This window comes from Clarias gariepinus, chromosome 13 (genome assembly GCF_024256425.1).
Source record: "Clarias gariepinus isolate MV-2021 ecotype Netherlands chromosome 13, CGAR_prim_01v2, whole genome shotgun sequence".
NCBI lineage: Eukaryota > Metazoa > Chordata > Actinopteri > Siluriformes > Clariidae > Clarias > Clarias gariepinus.
Genome location: NC_071112.1, coordinates 32,973,044 through 32,988,723, shown reverse-complemented (window position 1 = coordinate 32,988,723; position 15,680 = coordinate 32,973,044). Strand labels below are relative to the sequence as shown.

At 42.3% G+C, this 15,680-nt stretch overlaps 1 protein-coding gene across 6 annotated transcripts in view; it reads left to right on the top strand.

Annotated features, from left to right (window-relative positions):
- Positions 1–15,194, top strand: part of esrrga (estrogen-related receptor gamma a) — a 63,275-nt gene extending 48,081 nt beyond the window's left edge. For all 6 annotated transcript variants that reach the window (XM_053510475.1, XM_053510476.1, XM_053510474.1 and 3 more), the window contains 2 exons: positions 7,754–8,023; positions 11,311–15,194. In XM_053510475.1, the coding sequence (XP_053366450.1) occupies positions 7,754–8,023; positions 11,311–11,555 (515 nt within the window). In that variant the 3' untranslated portion in view covers positions 11,556–15,194. The remainder of the gene's footprint in view (positions 1–7,753; positions 8,024–11,310) is intronic.
- Positions 15,195–15,680: the final 486 nt, after the last annotated feature.

Sequence of the window (15,680 nt, the reverse complement as noted above, 5' to 3'; positions counted from 1 at the left end):
TGAACAGTTTCCCGTCTTTTGTATTTTTCACTGCATAAACAAACAGTTATTTATAAATGTTATATAAAGCAGCGTGACGTCTGACTGCTCTGTCTGCTGCGTAAACACCTGTACGTTCACTCGAATAAATCAGACGTCTGGATTGGATTGACTTTGTTGCTTTTGTAGAATCAGATCAGCAAAACATGAAGCACAATGAATCTGTAAACTGTCACTACACACACACACACACACTCACACACACACTCACACACACACCCTTCATAGAGAATAAAACTGACAGTCTGCGCGTTAGAGTCTGCCGGGCACGAACCTCAGTTTGTTGTCACATTACAGCTCTTAGGGTTGGCAGTAGTTGTGTGTGTGTGTGTGTGTGTGTGTGTGTGTGTGTGTGCATGTCTCTCTTTATATATGGGATACCCGTTGTTTAAAGCTGCTGTAACCCATCAGCGCGAGGTTAGATTGGACAGGAAGTCGTCCCCGTACACTCTCACCTTCCTTCCTGTCCCCGCGTCCCCGCCACAGCGTCCCCACGTCCCCGCGACTCTGAGGAACGGGGTGGCCCTTTGTGATTGCTAGTTGAAAAAACAAGGCATTATTGCTCGTATTTTCCCTCTTATTAGTTTGATTACATTTGCAAATCAAATCAATCCATCAGACGCTTTGTGGAGGGAAAAAAAAAGGAGGCCGCATCATCGTGCAATCGGAGAAGGGCCTCCTAGTAATCTCCATCTAATAAGATGCAAATGTGTCACGTCAGTAAGTAACCAATAAATCACGGCCTCGTTGCCGCCAATCATTAACTATCCGGACCGGCAGTCAATTTTTTGGTATTTTCAATTTGCGATATGCTGCTGGAATATAAAGATAGATGGATGTAATTACGCAAAACCAAACTCCATTTCAACTCATCCTCACACACACACACACACACACGCACACACACACACGTGTGCACCACATCTTTCTCTTTCTCTTCCTCTTCCTCCTGCTCGGCCTCCATCTCCCACCGCAAATTTACTGGAAGGTAGAACAGGCTTGTCATCACATGACATTATTTTTCCGGAGGTTCATGCAAAGTTCACGCAGACGGGCCCTGAAACGGCCCCTGGATCGGCCCCCACCCCAAAATAACAGTTCAGATGGAGGGATCCTCTCCATCAGACACTAAGCAGGCAAGAAAATGGGATTGGATTTGAGCTGTCGGGCTGCTCTGAGGAATTACAACCCTGCGTGTGTGTGTGTGTGTGTGTGTGTGTGTGTGTGTGTGTGTGTGAAGAGGCAAAGGTGGGTTAAACAGCCCTATTCTGACACACCGAGTCACAGGAAGGATGTGCTTAATGGAGATGTAAATTATTATCGATGTGGTCGGGGCTCTGGCAGCGAGGCCACGTGCGAATGAGACCTGCTGTGTCGCTTATGAATAAAATGATTGGACATCTTTTAGTGTGTGACACCGGGCACTCTGCGCGCCGCGACACGAGCCACCGGGGCCGAGCACGAGTGCAGGGAGGTCCGAGGCGTCCTATAACACTGTTAATAATAATAATAATAATAATAATAATATTCAGGACGTTTAATCACACGAACCTTCTCTATTATATTAGAGACGTATGTTGTACTAAATACTGTTTACCATTAAATATACACAATGATATTTTTATCATGATCTCTCAAGCCATGTGCATGCTTCTCTCTCTCACTCTTTACATCCTAAAATCTGTCTTGATGCCACTTAGTTTTGACTCTTTCCTTTCACACACACTTTAGTTTTCTCCATAGCATACTGCATTCATGACTGCATACACACACACACACACACACAGATATACAGAGAGAGAGAGTCAGACACACACGGCTGCTGCTCCTTCCCCCTCGCAGGCCCCGTGTTAGCATCCGTGCTGTTGGATTTATAGTTTATCTTTATCTGTCGCTTCATCTGTGGGTAGCTATTACAGCAGGCCTGGCCGGCGTATTGTTTGGGCCCTGATGGATCCGCGCGTAGTCCATCACGCGTGATCGTGCGCCTGGAAAGCCATCGGGCCCGCCTGATGATGAAATACGAGCTATCAGCCTCGGTAATGGCTGTAAAATTTCATAATTACATGGCCTTTATTGCATTGCATAATGACCCTGAAGCAGTATGAAACAATTAATTAAGATTTTCAGCCGTGCCTTTTGCAGAAATTAAAAGGTGCTCATTGCCGTGGAATGGGGAGTCGTGTCTCATCTCAGAAACATTAAGCGCGTGCTTTAAGCACAGGCTCTCTGGGAAGACATTCTATTAAAAGGCCCAATGCGCACAGATGAGTGTTTGTTGTTTATAGGTGTGTGTGTGTGTGTGTGTGTGTGTGTGTGTGTGTGTGTGTGTGTGTGTAAATGCTTGCATTCATGTACTGATCATGTTTGAGATGATGCTAAACTCCAGGTATGCAATTAGAGTCTGATGAGGGACATTTTTGTCTTTGAAATGAAGTTATAATAAAAATGTGAATCTCCAATGGATCCTGCCTTAGTTATTACTAAGTGTGAAAGACATACAGTACTTTGCAAAAGTATTGACCTCCCTATAACGTCTTCATATTTTGCTTCCAAACCTCCAGACATTCTTGTACAGTACGTTTAGGGACAGTTCTCCAGGCTTCCTGTAGGACGTTTTTGTCCCTGTACCTGAGCAGTTTCACAGGAATGTGTTTGGTTTGTTAAGCCACACGGGGATCTACTAATCATTCAAGCATAAAAATCATCTACATTAAGTCCTGACCCAGTGAGAATCAGGTGCAGATGATGAGAGATGATCAGGAGGTGATCAGTAACTGCTGATGCTGAATGCTGAGGGGTTGGAACAGACGAGAGGGGAAACGAGGTCGCTGCTGAGGCTGGTACAGAAACCACCAGTTTTTAAATCGTATCTTTAGTGAAACCTGTGTTCCAATTTTTTAAATTTATATTACATTCATGTACATTGTTGGGTTTTTGGCTTTTATTTAAAGGAATGGTCTACATGAAAAGACAAATTGGTTACTTTCATTCAGCACCAGTCAACAAGAAGACAAAAGCACTCAGCGTCCATGAAGAGACTAGAACTGCAGTCCATGAGCATTCAGAGGTCCACAGCAGTGCAGGCTGTAGTGACACACATCAGTGCTCAGTTTAATACCAGTACTATCCTTGGACCAGTTTAGTGGATCGTTATTGATGCAGGAAGCATGAAATCACGTTTATGGAGACGAAGACAAGTTCAGGTCAAAGTATTGTAGAGGAGAAACTCAGATTCCTCCTGAGACAAGAACCATAACTTCCTTTACCAGCGTGAGAACGCAGAGGAACTCATATATATATATATATATACACTCTATGTACATATTTTAATCACAAAAAATTTGACTAATCAGATTCTAGGATTGTTATCAATCCCATATTTCAGTGCAAAGCATCTCGAATCGAAATGTCAGCCCGCATTCCATCTAGTGCCACCTAACCCTCCTGCCTCCTCTGAGCCCCCTGGCCAAGCGGTCACGATGGAGGCACTCGACGGCGAGCCAGAGAGAGCGAGACCGCTGGCAAGCGGGGTAATTAAAATGTAAATATTGATATTTCATTGTTTGAAATGGCTTCCCATCCCGGTTGTTAATGTCACTCCATCTGTGAGAGTGTCTCTCATGCGGTCACTTTATTATAGTCCAGGGAGCTCCTCTTCTCCCGCCGCCCGCCGCACCGGCCCGGCCGCTTCGTTTTCATATCTAATTAAGTGGAAAAGCGCGGTCCGTACAGTAATCCGTGGCATCTTAACCAGCTGCCTGAGTATTTTTGAATTAATCTGCGCCACCAATCGGCCCTTAATGTATGCAATTAAGAGGCTGCCGATTGCTAATTAGGTGCATTAGAATCAAGCGGCTTTGCACACACTTTGTGATTAGCCGACAAGGAGGCATAACCCCCCCCCCCCCCCCCCATCCTCCCACCTCCCCAGAGGCAGCGCCAAATTCTGCAAGAAGGAAAAGGGGGGTGGAACACACACACACACACACACACACACACACACAAACAAGATATCCAACATGCCATACGAAGACGTTAACAGCTTCAGCTCCGGCTGAACGTATCAAGATGGAGCAAATTGAATGCTTTTTTTTCCTCTCTCTCTCTCTCTCTCTCTCTCTCGTCGGGGTTTTGTAACCGAAGCGTGCGCTCGATCGGGGTCAACTGCAGTTTAGTCAGTTATGGAATGTCAGAGTGGAAACCCCTTTATGACTCGAATGTAACAAAGTGTTTGTGACAGAAGCAGAAGCATAAACATAATTTATTGTGTAACGAAAAAATGGAAAAAAAGAAAGGCCTGAGGGAAAAGCAGTCAGCTGGAGGAGGAAAGGGAACAGGAGCATGGTTATGGGGTGTGTGTGTGTGTGTGTGTGCATCTCTTGTCATCACTTCCTCAGCCTAAAGACCTGAGAGACTTTTGTTTACACACACAGACACACACTCACACTCGTTTGTTTGTCTTTTTCATGTTGGTTTTGGTTTTGCGCACGTTTTCAGAAGCTCAATATTTGCCGTGCGCGTGACTGAAGCCCGGACGTGTTGTGTACGGGTACGCTAGCACACCGGACATGAGAAGAGGCTTAGTGCCTAGGGGTTTTAAACACACACACACACACACACACGCAAACACACACACTAAGGCATGGGATGAATGATGAGCAGACTTTAATGGGTAATCCGCTTAACACACAAACACGGAAAAGAAAAGCAGTTTTTGTTTGTTTCTCTGCGTCCCAATGATACGAAGTCAAGGGAAAAAAATATCCTGAAACAGAGTTTAAACTCAAGTCCTGTGATAAAAGTCTCCTCCGTCCAGATGATACAGATGTTGCATGCTGATGTGCTCTAATGCATTGTGATGTAGCTCCAGCTTTCTCTTTTATACTTCATCTGTAACTTTGTGTAGAGAAGGACTCGAGGCGAAATGATCCACGTGTCATTGTTTACTAATACTAACACGTTTACTTCTAGATAAAGTGGCAGGGGGTCAATGGAAAAAGAACAGGGGGTCATTTCTATTTTTAGTTTTTAGTTTTTTTTGAGCGGATATGTACTGTAAAACTGATGTTGTTTTGATGTTGTTGTTGTTGTTGTGTGACACCAAGAGCAGTGTGTGTGTGTTTTAAACAGAACCCACAGACTATATTATGAAGACCATCAGTGCAAGCTCATTAAGAAAGCAAGGAGGTGCTGATGCAAAGACTGTGTGTGTGTACTGTATGTGTGTGTGTGTTTGTGTGTGTCTGCTCACTCAAAAGCCTTCTCAGCGGTGTGAATGTGCAGTCAGAAGAGATTTGGCAAACTCTGTAGCTGAGCTCTCGTGCCCAGTAGGGGTTAAGTTCGCTTGGCTGCATCACAGCCTCTTTCTGTCAACCTGCAACATGCCACGCACACATACACTCTCTCTCTCACACACACACACACACACACACCTACACACACACACACACACACACACACATATGCACATACTATACACACATGCACATAAATGCCGAAAAGCCACTGTAGAATTCACAAAGGCCATTAGAGTCGTTCCTTCATGTTCCACGAGCTTTATCGTTTTCTGCTCCATGAAACGATTTACATTTTTCTTTCTTTAAAGAAGACGTTGGTGTTGGTGCCTGCTGGTGTCATTCAGTCCCTTCTTTAAGGAGTAGGAGGATGCTGAACATATACTTGTTAATATAAGATATACAGTACTTGGATATCATCATCATCATCATAATAATAATAATAATAATAATAATAAAATAAATGAATTAATAAAAACTGCCTGTTTAAGCTCTAAACCTGGCCAAAGAACTGGACATAGACTTTAGCATTCCACCAAATCATTGCAGCGAATCATAAGACAAGATTCTGCGCTTCTCACCGAGTCGTCTGCATTACAGATGCTCCTTTGAGGAAGAAATGCATTTACTGCCGTCCACATCAGCATCGCTGGTATTTAATTCGTTTAATGATCTTCCCTGGCCACCCCCTGGCTTTTAAAGGTGAGCCACTATCACTCTTATCTCACGGCTCTTTTGTGAAATGAATTAACAGAAAGACGGGCGAGAAGAAAGGAGCGTGGGACACAACTTTCAAGTTTGGCCCCCCAACATAAATGTCAATATAGACACCTCTTCCGTCTTCAGCAGTAAATTCACATTGATGCCTCCCTCTCTTCACGGCATCGATCCGGCCATGAGAACGCAGATTTGTATCTGTTAATTAATGCGTTCCGAAACTGCATTTGTATTAATCAGGGAGATAAGAAAAATTGGATGCCTGTGCTGGCATGACAACCGTAAAAGCTGGGACCGGCCTCCCGATAAAATCGTCGATGGACCTCGGTAAAGGTGGGATGGGGATTCGGGGGTGGGTTTGGGGAGGGGGGGGGTTTGCCTCCTTCCACTCAATAAAATAATCATCCAGCTTTTAATTATTCTGTGGGGAGACGTGTTGGAGATCAGGGAACGTGTAAATCTAATTATTTACTAACAGCAGTGACTGGGAGGGAGGGCTATGATATGGCACACAGGGAGCTCCAGGCTACGGGCTCTGTCCATCTGCCACTGCTGTCCTCTCTCCCACCCCCAGCATGGCTCTTCTAGCTGTGCAACTCACCCCTGTACTGTCTCAGCTTTAGAATGCATATGATCTTTTTGTTTGATACCTAAAACATGCCCAATTTCACAGTAGTATAGTGTCATTTTGGGTGATTTGTTAAAAATTATGATGGAGAGAGAGAGAGAGAGAGTGAAGGATGTAAGGGTTTATTTTTTTTATTCATTGACTCTGTTTTCTTTTGCGAGAATGGCGTATCTTTAAAGTCATTGAAGAATTTCATTAAAAAAAAAAAAAAAGTCTTACGATGATTTTATTGAGTAGCATCAAACGCGGCTGCCAACTGGCACTCTGCGTCCACCAGCAGGCCAGGAAGCACACCGACTGCTCGGCGCTCTCTAACAAGATCGTGTGTTTTAACAGTCCGGCTAATAAATTTGCACTTCATCTAAAAACATAACCTTAATAAGATCTTGTCTTTCAGGTTCAAACAAAAACCAATGGTGGTACTTGCTATCATGGACTAAGAGTTACTTTCCCACCAATCAGCTAACACCTTGTCTGTCACATGATGCTGTACGTCCCCATCATGCCACTGTAACACGCACTTCGAACTTAACTCGAACTTCAGGTCGCGCTCTCACTCTCTCAATCTGCTGTCCATTTGTATCTCCGTCCTGCTTTTATATTCTCGCTCCTCTAAGTCTGTTTCAGGGTTTTTTTTAGTGAAGGGAATAAAAAGGATGGGGTGTGCAAGGAAGAGAGGAGGAGAAGATAGAGAGAGAGTAAGTGATATGAATGAGGTGAGCAGGAAGAAGAAGGGAGTTTGAGGCAAGCAATTAGTCTTTCAGCTCCTGTGATGGGAAGAATTGATCCATGCTGCATGTTTGGGGAGATAAGGAGTTCCCTCCCGCAGGATGCCCCCTGGCCTGCTGCACAGAGTGAGACAAGAGCCTAGCCTCATGCTGGGGCGCCTTGCCACCCTCCCTCCGTTCTTTGTTCCCTCCATCCTTCTGCAGTCACAACTTCAGAACGCCAATACACTTCAAATCCCACGGACTCGCAAATGTCACCAATAGTTGCCGATAATGTTTGCTTCATCTTGGTTTCGAGACGTTTTTTGGGACTAAATCAGGATTGTTGTTATTTTTTTCCATAGGCTTTTCTTCGCTGTCGCTGGCTGATCAGATGAGTCTGCTGCAGAGCGCGTGGATGGAGATCCTGATCCTGCGTGTGGTCTACCGGTCACTGTCATTCGAGGACAAGCTGGTGTACGCTGAGGACTATATCATGGATGAAGACCAGTCCAAACTAGCTGGCCTGCTGGACCTGAACAACGCCATCCTGCAACTGGTGAAGAAGTACCGGAGCATGAAGCTGGAGAAAGAGGAGTTTGTGACTTTGAAAGCTATCGCGCTTGCAAACTCAGGTGAGCCACTGCATTTTTGCTGAACATGTTTATAGCGTTTAGGGTTTTATAGAACATTTTATATACGCTCCCCGGCCACTTTATTAGGAACACCTGTACTGTAGATCTGCTTAATTGTTCAATTCCCAATTGGCTGAAAAGGTATGACTTTAGGGGACAAAAACAAAACCATCTTGTTGATGAGAGAGATCACATGAGAATAGTCAGATCTTATTTTAACGCTCATACACATGATATCCTGAGGATGGTGAGCTACAACAGCAGGAGACCCCATCAGCGTCCACTCCAGTCAGCTCCCAGTTCCAAGCTCTGTATGGTCCTGTGACATTTTTCCAATCTTTAGCAGTCACAGACTGAAGTGTCTGACAGGAGCGGGACAGCGGTGAGGTCGTAGCACATTAACGTCAAGGTTTGGCATAAATACTGAGATGCTTTTCTGCTCACCCAAGTTGTAAAGTGTGGTGGTTTTAACGTACCGTAGTGTTCCACTCTGGCTATTCTTCCTATATCGCTCTCATCTGCTCTCAGAACCTCCAGTCACAGGATGCTTTTTTCACCCTTATCTGTAAACTTTGAATTGAATAAAACTCTTGATTATGTATTTAGTTATAACTAAAGCATTGCGATGCTGCTGTTGTATGATTAGATGATGGGCTATCCGCATAAAGGAGCTGGGGTACAGGAGTTCCTAATAAAGTGCCAGAGTATGTGTTGGCATTTATACGATGTCTTTCTCCCCCGTGGTCTTATAAGGCAGAGATCCATCAGATTACACTGATAAAGAATAAGTGCAGAGAGCTCTCAGCGCCCCCGCCTCCCCCGCATCTCCACCCCCCGCCACCCCCTGTTGTCTGAAGGCATGTCCCTTCTCCCTTATTAGCATAAGTCCATCTTCTGACACGTCTTAAACAAGAAGCCCATCAATGTGCACCTGCGTGTCAATAACACGCTCAGATGCGTGCCCCTCCTGCCCCCGTGGCTCCTTTTCTTTGACCCCATCTTTGAACTTTATCTTGGTTGCTGGCCGTGGTGTTTTTTCATCCCCCTCCCCCCTTTAATTACAAGAAGGAAAGTGTCGATAAAATCTGTTAAATGGGATGCAGCGAGCAGCTTGAATAGGAGGGCAGCTATTTGTTCAAATTCTCCAGCGTTCAAGGTATTGACAGTTTGTTTTCTGAGGCCATATGTGACGATCAATCTCCGGCTGGGTCTGGCCATGCTGAAAAATGAAAAAGCAGATTGCTCTTGCTCGCGCTCGCAGACAACAGCTCGGCCCGCCGGACACTCGCGGCCCCTGCTGCCCTCCAGAAGGACAGGGTGCGCGGCTCTCAAGAAATTCTTTTTTAATTGATTTTGTAATTAACGGTTCATCCCTCTTGTCGATGACCACGCGCCTAGAGACCGACGGGGTGGTGATTGTTTTTGGAGGGGGGGGAATGCAAAAGAGGCCAGAGTGATGTGCAGATTTATTCCAAAGGACTTCGATGCATCATTCCTCTCCGTCCTGAGCTGGACATGTCTCCTGGTCACGCCAGCTGGCTACATAAACACGAACCATAACAGCCTGTGATTCAGTTCTGCTAATAACTGTCTGTACAAAAATAATCATTTTACTTAACTTAGTGTTCCTAATCATCTTTTTTGCTTTTTATTTTTTTCTCTGTCTTTCCCTCCACATTAGTCTCACGTTTCATGTCACACGCTTGAGGTGACCCTAGAAAAGCTCTGGTGTTGCTTCACTTTGATGTGGTGTTAGAGCACTCCTTACAGGATGACGTCATTAACTCACCTTTCTTTGTTCTCCGGCATCATTTGTACTGTAGCATGGCCCTCTCTAGGAATTTCAATTTCTTACGTATATAATATAAGCAAATACTACATTTTAAAGCAATAAGATCTTGCTTCTCAAGCCTGGACAATGATATATATGTGTCCCCCAGTGGTATAAGTTGTCTGGCACTTCTGCTGATACCTAGATTGATGGCGGTGTCTTCATGGCAGGCTTGGTGGAAAGGTGCAGTTAACATTTTGCTGGCAGGGATTTCGCTCCCGTCACGGGTCACTTTTTTCAGATGGCCAAAGCCCATGTGACTGATGGACAAGACCTTGCTGTCTGAATTCTAGATGGGCTCGGATTGGGTGTACTGACACTGAAGGCTTGGAATATTGAGCCGTTATGTGCAGCAGACAGACTGTACACGCTTCTTAAAAACTACCCAGTACGCCGAGCTAGCAGCGACAGCACAGACGGACTTGCGTGCACGATTTATTCCTCATCAGTATGTGACCTCGCAGTTATTATTTAGCATGTTCGCATCGACTCGGAGTGAGGCATGGATTGCAATCGCTTGGCGGAAGACTTGTGTGGAGTCATGTACTCCCATGAGAACAGCTTATTGCTCACATGACAATGCGCTGGCTTTGAAGCGTTCTTAAAGATTTGGCGGCCCATTAAAGCACCATCCTTACCCGAGTGGCTGTGTAAAGGCTTTTTTTCCCTCCTCCTCGAGACTTTCCTGAGTCGGTACAGAAAAGCATTAAAAATTCAACTAGCATTCTGTATGCCAACTATTTGGCAGAAATGCCTTCAGCTCGATGTTTTCAATAAAGTACAACCCCAGGAGAATGTTCCAGCAAAGAGCATTTAGTTCTATGAGTCTAGCTACAGTCGTAGAGGTGCTCCGCCAGGCGTGCATGCCTTGCTAACAAGCAAATATGCAAATGGATCCTGTCTGACATTCCTCCTCGACAATGCCAGTCATGCGGAGGGATTGACGCCTGAAAGGCGTCTCATTGTCTCCTCTTGTTCAGGCTCGTGCTTCGTATCAGCTCGCTTCCAAGTGTTGTTCCTGTCGCGTGTGCCATTCATCAGGCCCGCAGAGAGCCTTGTAAACATGCGCCGAGCGCAACCTCGCTGCTTAATACTCCAGTGTGCATTTAATCACTGTAGAATTGAGCTCCAGCCTGGCAGAAAGGACGAGTCAATCCCTTTTTCCTCACTTTTTTAGCAGTGATCTTCAGCTTTTTTTTTTTTTTTAACGTTTTACAAACAATTATCTCCTTTAAGCTTTTTTTGAATTAAAGGTATATAATGGGTGTTTGCTGCATGTTTAAGTGGCAGTACATTTTCATTTAATTTGAATAAAAATGCTAATTAAGGTCTGCTTATCTAATGTGTCATTATATTCTGAAAATATGTAGACTAATATACGTTATTTATTTATCTATAAATCTTTATGCTGTTTAAACTTGTAAATAACACAGCATCTTTGTCTTTTCCCGGGTAGACTCCATGCACATAGAGGATGTGGAGGCAGTGCAGAAGTTGCAGGACGTGCTGCATGAGGCGCTGCAGGACTACGAGGGCAACCAGCACGCCGAGGACCCACGCCGCGCCGGGAAGTTGCTCATGACGCTGCCGCTGCTGCGCCAGACGTCCACTAAAGCAGTGCAGCACTTCTACAGCATCAAACAGGACGGCAAGGTGCCCATGCACAAACTCTTCCTGGAGCTGCTCGAGGCCAAGGTCTAGCTCCACCAACGCTGCCTAGACCGGGTCTGTGGTCTCACACGATCACACAAATGACACACACACAAACAAACATACACATACACACACACACACACACACGAGCGTGCTGACTGCACCGGCCAGGCTATGACTGATATACCGTTTGAAAAACTTTTCTCCATAAACAACGGTATCTAATAACTGACCCTTAACAAAACTCCACTTAAAAGCGGAACAGTATGCACCATGCATAAAAGAACGAATAAAATGTGGTTGTTGAGTAAAAAAAAACTTGTACTATTCATCAGCAGGACTTCGAAACCGACTTTGGACTTGTCATCTCTGAAAACAGGTGCAGTTTTTAGAGCTTTCGAAGAACATTTTTTGTTGACTTTCACCTTAAATGGAACCTGGATCCAAGAATGACAAACCCTGCCAAAGGAAGCAGTTCCACTAAGTGGGATGCCAATGAAACTGGAATGTCCCAAACCCACGTCCAAGAGTCCCTCACTAACAAACAGCAGGCAGTAGTGTTACCACCTGACCTCACGAGCAGTTTAACAGCGCATTCGCCAAACAGAGATTTTGTTTGTTTCTTGGTTTAATTCTGGCTTCTGTCTTTTTTCTGCCCATTTGAAGAACCTGCTCCCAGTCTTCATTTAAACCACCGGGGCTCGATTCCCTCCTTCTTCTTCTTTTTCTTCTTTTCTTTCGAGTCTTCCAAACACTTCTAGCCACTTTTAATGATTTCTCCATCCTCTTTTCAGGGAATATCCTGAGCATTAGTCTCTCATGCAATACAAAACAGAGGTACTGTAGTGGACAAGGAATATACTAATTTATTTATTGATATTTTACTGTACTTTATCTCAGTGCATTTATACTGAAGGGTGTAAATATGTAGTATGGACATCATGCAAGCATTTGATCGCATTTTGTTAATGAAATTTTTTTTTCTACCAACTCTAACACTTTCGGTAACTGTTACGAGTCGGGAGAGAACACTTGTTATCTTCTTTAAGCAATAGAGGTTTTCAAAGGAGTGTAAATTTATGCAATTTTTGTTTTGTGCCCGTGTTTTGTTTGGCTGTTTGTTTTGTTTGTTTGTTTTTTAACAAGATTTCTTGCAGCTTTAACTTTCCTTTCTGTGGTTAATACTTACAGTATGATATTCAGTGGCCAGAAGGACCATGAACATGAACTAAACACAATAATATATGCATTAATATTACCACCGAACTTACTTTTACTGATATATTTTTTTTTTATCAAAGCAGTATATTAGCAATTAGAAAAGAACATTAACATAGTCTCGTTTCATGTGCTTTTTATCAAACATGGCCATGTTATCATGATGTAATCTACAATATGGAATTTATTTTAGCAGAAGTCAAGTAACTAAGCAAGCTCTCCACTACACGCATCAGAGATATGTCAGTATTAGTAGGTCTACTGGGGGATTTTCCTGATTATTCTTTAACACTGTATATTGTAAATGAACAGATTATAAAACTAACCCGAAACATTTTATTGGAACTAAATGAAAAAGAAAAAAAAAAGTTCAGCTTCTGTGTGTTCTGTGTCTACTGTAATTTTCCCTGAAGTCTTTCTTATTTTTTTCTCTTCATACGATGCAATCGTATTCTTCTTCGTTTTCCTTTTTTTTTTTTCCCGTCAATTTTAGATTTTTTTTTTAAGACAGGGTAGAATCAGAGACACTACTGGATGTACAAATCCCCAGGAGACATGGATGATGGGTTTCAAATAACTTTCTGGCGTAAAGGACTCTTGCGAAGTTACTGCTAGATCAACAGTTTCATGATCAATGTAATCTATCATGATGTATAAGTGATTAAACAGTTATTTAAAGGAAGGAGCGACATATATTTAAAAAAGAAAAAGAAAAAACAAGGGGATCATTTTATCTAACTACTTTCCTGTAGACTAACACTGTATATCTTAGGTTAAACTGAAAAAAAAAAGTTTTTTGAGTATCTCAAAATTATAGTGGATTTTTTAAAATTATTATTATTATTATTACTATTATTATTATTCTTTTTTTTCTTTTTTTTTTTTTTTACACGCTGCTGTACATAAGGCCTTCCATGCTGAGCGACTCTTGTAATATTATCTTTATTAAATCCTTGAGGCTGCAAGGGAACGTTATTCGTTTTGCTGTAGGATTCGGTTTCTGACATTCTCGCTTCCGGTTGTGTGCAAAAGAAAAAAGAAAAGGACTAAAAAAAGTCATTCTTGGAATAAAACAGGGAAAAGGGTTTGTTTGTTTGTTTGTTTTTTCTGTTCTTTTCCTTCTGTGTTCTTTAAATACTGTGTAATTATTGCCATTACTGTAGCTATACGGAGTCTATGGTTTCTTTAAAGAGTGCTTTGGAGAGAGTAAAGTTATTCTGAACATTAATCATGGCGACTCCTGATGACGCTTCCTGCTGTTGATCGGACGTCGGCACTTTTCGGTTTATTTGTGATTTTTTTTCCCTTTTTTCTCTTTTGTCTTTTACATTTCTGTCTTTCTTATGCCTATGGTACAGATCACCATGCAAACATGATAGACATGGTAGATCATTTTTAGGTGATTTGAGCTGAGCTTTTAGTTTTCTAACGTCACGCAGATGTTGCAGCAAGCAGTCCTGGGCCTGGGTGCGTAACCCTATAAGAGCTGACTTGGGATCAATTGCCCCGCTTTATAAATTCTCACCCACTTGGAGAAGTCTAACGAGAGGCCAAGTTGCGCCAGGTCTTAAGTATTTCCTTTCTGTTGCACGAGGAATTCACACGAAAATATGGATCCTTACACAATTTGGATTTTGTGAACTCCTTTAGCGATACAGTATGTACTGCGTAACTTTCAGTAACAGTGTGCTCCTGAGGTTAACTTAGATCATGAACAGAAGGCTCTGTTTGCTCTGTCGGTTTCAACATGTTAAAGTAGATATCAAAGTGTAAATTACCAGCGGTACTTTCTTCATTTTTTTTTTCTCAACATACTGTATTTTCTTATTTGAAGCAATATGTGTGGCAATCAGGACTCACACTCTGCAACTGACTTAGATCAAAAATGCTGTATTTATTGGACTATTTTGCAATGAAAAATAGAAATACAAGGGGGAAAAATAGATGATGTACAAACAACTGCTATTTTTTATTATAGAGGACCTTATGGGTATGGGTTGTATTTATTCACACCTTTCGAATGTATTAAAGGATTTTTTTTTTCTTGCAGCAGAAGTCAAACATGCAGCAAAATGTAAGCAACACTAATCAACTGAGAGAACTGAAAAAAAAGGAAATGGGGGCGGGGCGGGGGGTATTTAAAATAAAATGTATATGATGAAATAAGATGATATCAATTTCAGTCCAGGAGTTGCTGAAACAGCCTGTAGTGAGAACCATGTCTGTAGCTCTAGATGTGCTGAACATCAGTGAAACAATTACTTGTATATTTTTGTGACGTGTACCATACAGTGTGCTCCCAACGATTCTGTCCATTTGTGTAAATGTATTTATTTTACATTGTATATATTGTTCAATGCAAAAAGAGAGACCTATGATTCTGTAACTACGATCAATTCAGATGTGTAACTCCAATTATGCCTTTCAGGATAATGGTAGAGCAATATTAAAACATGCTTCCAGTTTTGACCTCCGGCTGCTTTCTTTATTTCTCATTTTTAATGTTATTCTTGGCTGTTAAATGTGTTTATTTATTATTTAAACAAAGTAACTAAAATTTATGTCAATTACAGGACATTTGTTTCTGGTTAAATGTGTTTATGAAATATTATATACATTATTATAATATATAAAAATTATACATACGTACACACACACACATTATATATATATATGTATATATATATATATATATATATATATATTACACCTTTTCTTTATCCTCTTTATTGTCAGATTATTACTGTGTTAACTGCTAAACTCTCAGTATGTAATTTACATAACAATATTTTAAATAACACTCATTTACATACAGTTAGTCCATGAATACGATTCCCATGTGCGGTGAACAGCAAATATGTTATTATGCAAACATGTTGCAAAGCATGTATGAATAAAATTAAATCTTCGGCTTATGTGCAAATATGATAGAAGCACTCGAGGCAGAGATTTTAC